Raw genomic sequence first — 1,257 nt, 5'->3', positions numbered from 1 at the left:
ACTGCTGCCACCCAGTGGAAACCATGACAACCTGCACTGAGCAGAGCCTGCAGTGGATTAACTAACCAGGACCATCCCAGGAGCAGCATTGTGCCGCTGCTGCAGCAGGATGTTCTTAACTCCACAGCTGGGCTTCCTAGTTGACATCTCATACCTCACCAAGCGAAATGAATCCATCTGGCACTAGATCAAAAAAACTGTTATTGAGATTCCAGAAATACATAATTTACAATATCATGCTGATTGTAGTACGTCTTTCACTGACCCTTTATTTTGTAGTCTGTGCAAAGCTGTACATGTTTAAGTACACATTTGGTTACTTGCTGATTATGTAAACTCAAACAAACTGTAAAACGACTGTAATAATGCTTGGCTGGGTATACATACAGCATATAACAGGTGACCAAAATAAGAGAAAAGTTATGCTTATTGTGTTTTTTTTTATTTTGTCTACCCCCTGTATGTAGGACTGCATTCACACCTGTGTACACGGCATGGTTCTGTACTTGTTCCTCCTCCTGTAAAGCTGCTCCAGCACGTTCAGGCCGAACACTGCATGTGTGTTGACGGGTTGGAGTGGCAGAGTTACACACACCACTAGGATCTGTTGACTGTGTGGAAGCTGGCACATAATGAAGGCATCGTACTCCAGGTCCGTCACCACTGGCATCAGTGCAGCGCTGCAGCTGCACCGCTTGTGCCCCCCTTCCCCCCGCACGGCAGCCCTCAGCAGAGCAGGGCACACTGTGAGGGGGACCGAGGGGGTGAACAACGGCGGGGTTGGACAGCGGGTAGAAGCGGAGGGCTGCAAATCTGCACTGTTTGGAAGAATTACTGACCTGGCAGAGTGGGGCGACAGTGAAGCTGTGATTGTAAATATACTCCTGTTCAAATAAACTTCAATAAACGTAGTTTTCTACAGAATAACATTTTAATGTGTTTATGTGCCCTTAGTAGGACTAGGTCTCACTCAAGTTGGATGTTGCCATAAATTTGAAGGGGTCCTATCTGTATGACATGGGACTTCTCCTTTGTTTTTGTTCTTCGTGTCCTGGCAACATACAGGTCAAAACAGTGAAATATTATATTATTATAATGCAGTATATATTACACAATGCAGACTGTGCAAAGTCTAGCAGAGCTCATGCACCTAAGTAAATGTAAATTTGATCAATAAACAGTGTGTTTCTGTCACAACATCAATCACTGGCTTCTGTTTAGGATGATAGATAGATAGATAGATAGATAGATAGATAG

The 1,257-nt window shown here is 44.2% G+C and overlaps 1 protein-coding gene across 4 annotated transcripts in view; it reads right to left on the bottom strand.

Annotated features, from left to right (window-relative positions):
* Positions 1–1,257, bottom strand: part of LOC116694169 (uncharacterized protein C3orf20) — an 8,861-nt gene that overhangs the window by 1,754 nt on the left and 5,850 nt on the right. For all 4 annotated transcript variants that reach the window (XM_032523704.1, XM_032523701.1, XM_032523703.1 and 1 more), the window contains 3 exons: positions 971–1,051; positions 482–839; positions 67–183 (listed from right to left, as the gene is read on the bottom strand). In XM_032523704.1, the coding sequence (XP_032379595.1) occupies positions 67–183; positions 482–839; positions 971–1,051 (556 nt within the window). The remainder of the gene's footprint in view (positions 1–66; positions 184–481; positions 840–970; positions 1,052–1,257) is intronic.

Source organism: Etheostoma spectabile, chromosome 8 (genome assembly GCF_008692095.1).
Source record: "Etheostoma spectabile isolate EspeVRDwgs_2016 chromosome 8, UIUC_Espe_1.0, whole genome shotgun sequence".
NCBI classification, from domain to species: Eukaryota; Metazoa; Chordata; class Actinopteri; order Perciformes; family Percidae; genus Etheostoma; species Etheostoma spectabile.
Note: the sequence above shows the minus strand (reverse complement) of the source record. Positions and strands in the feature narration are given on the sequence as shown.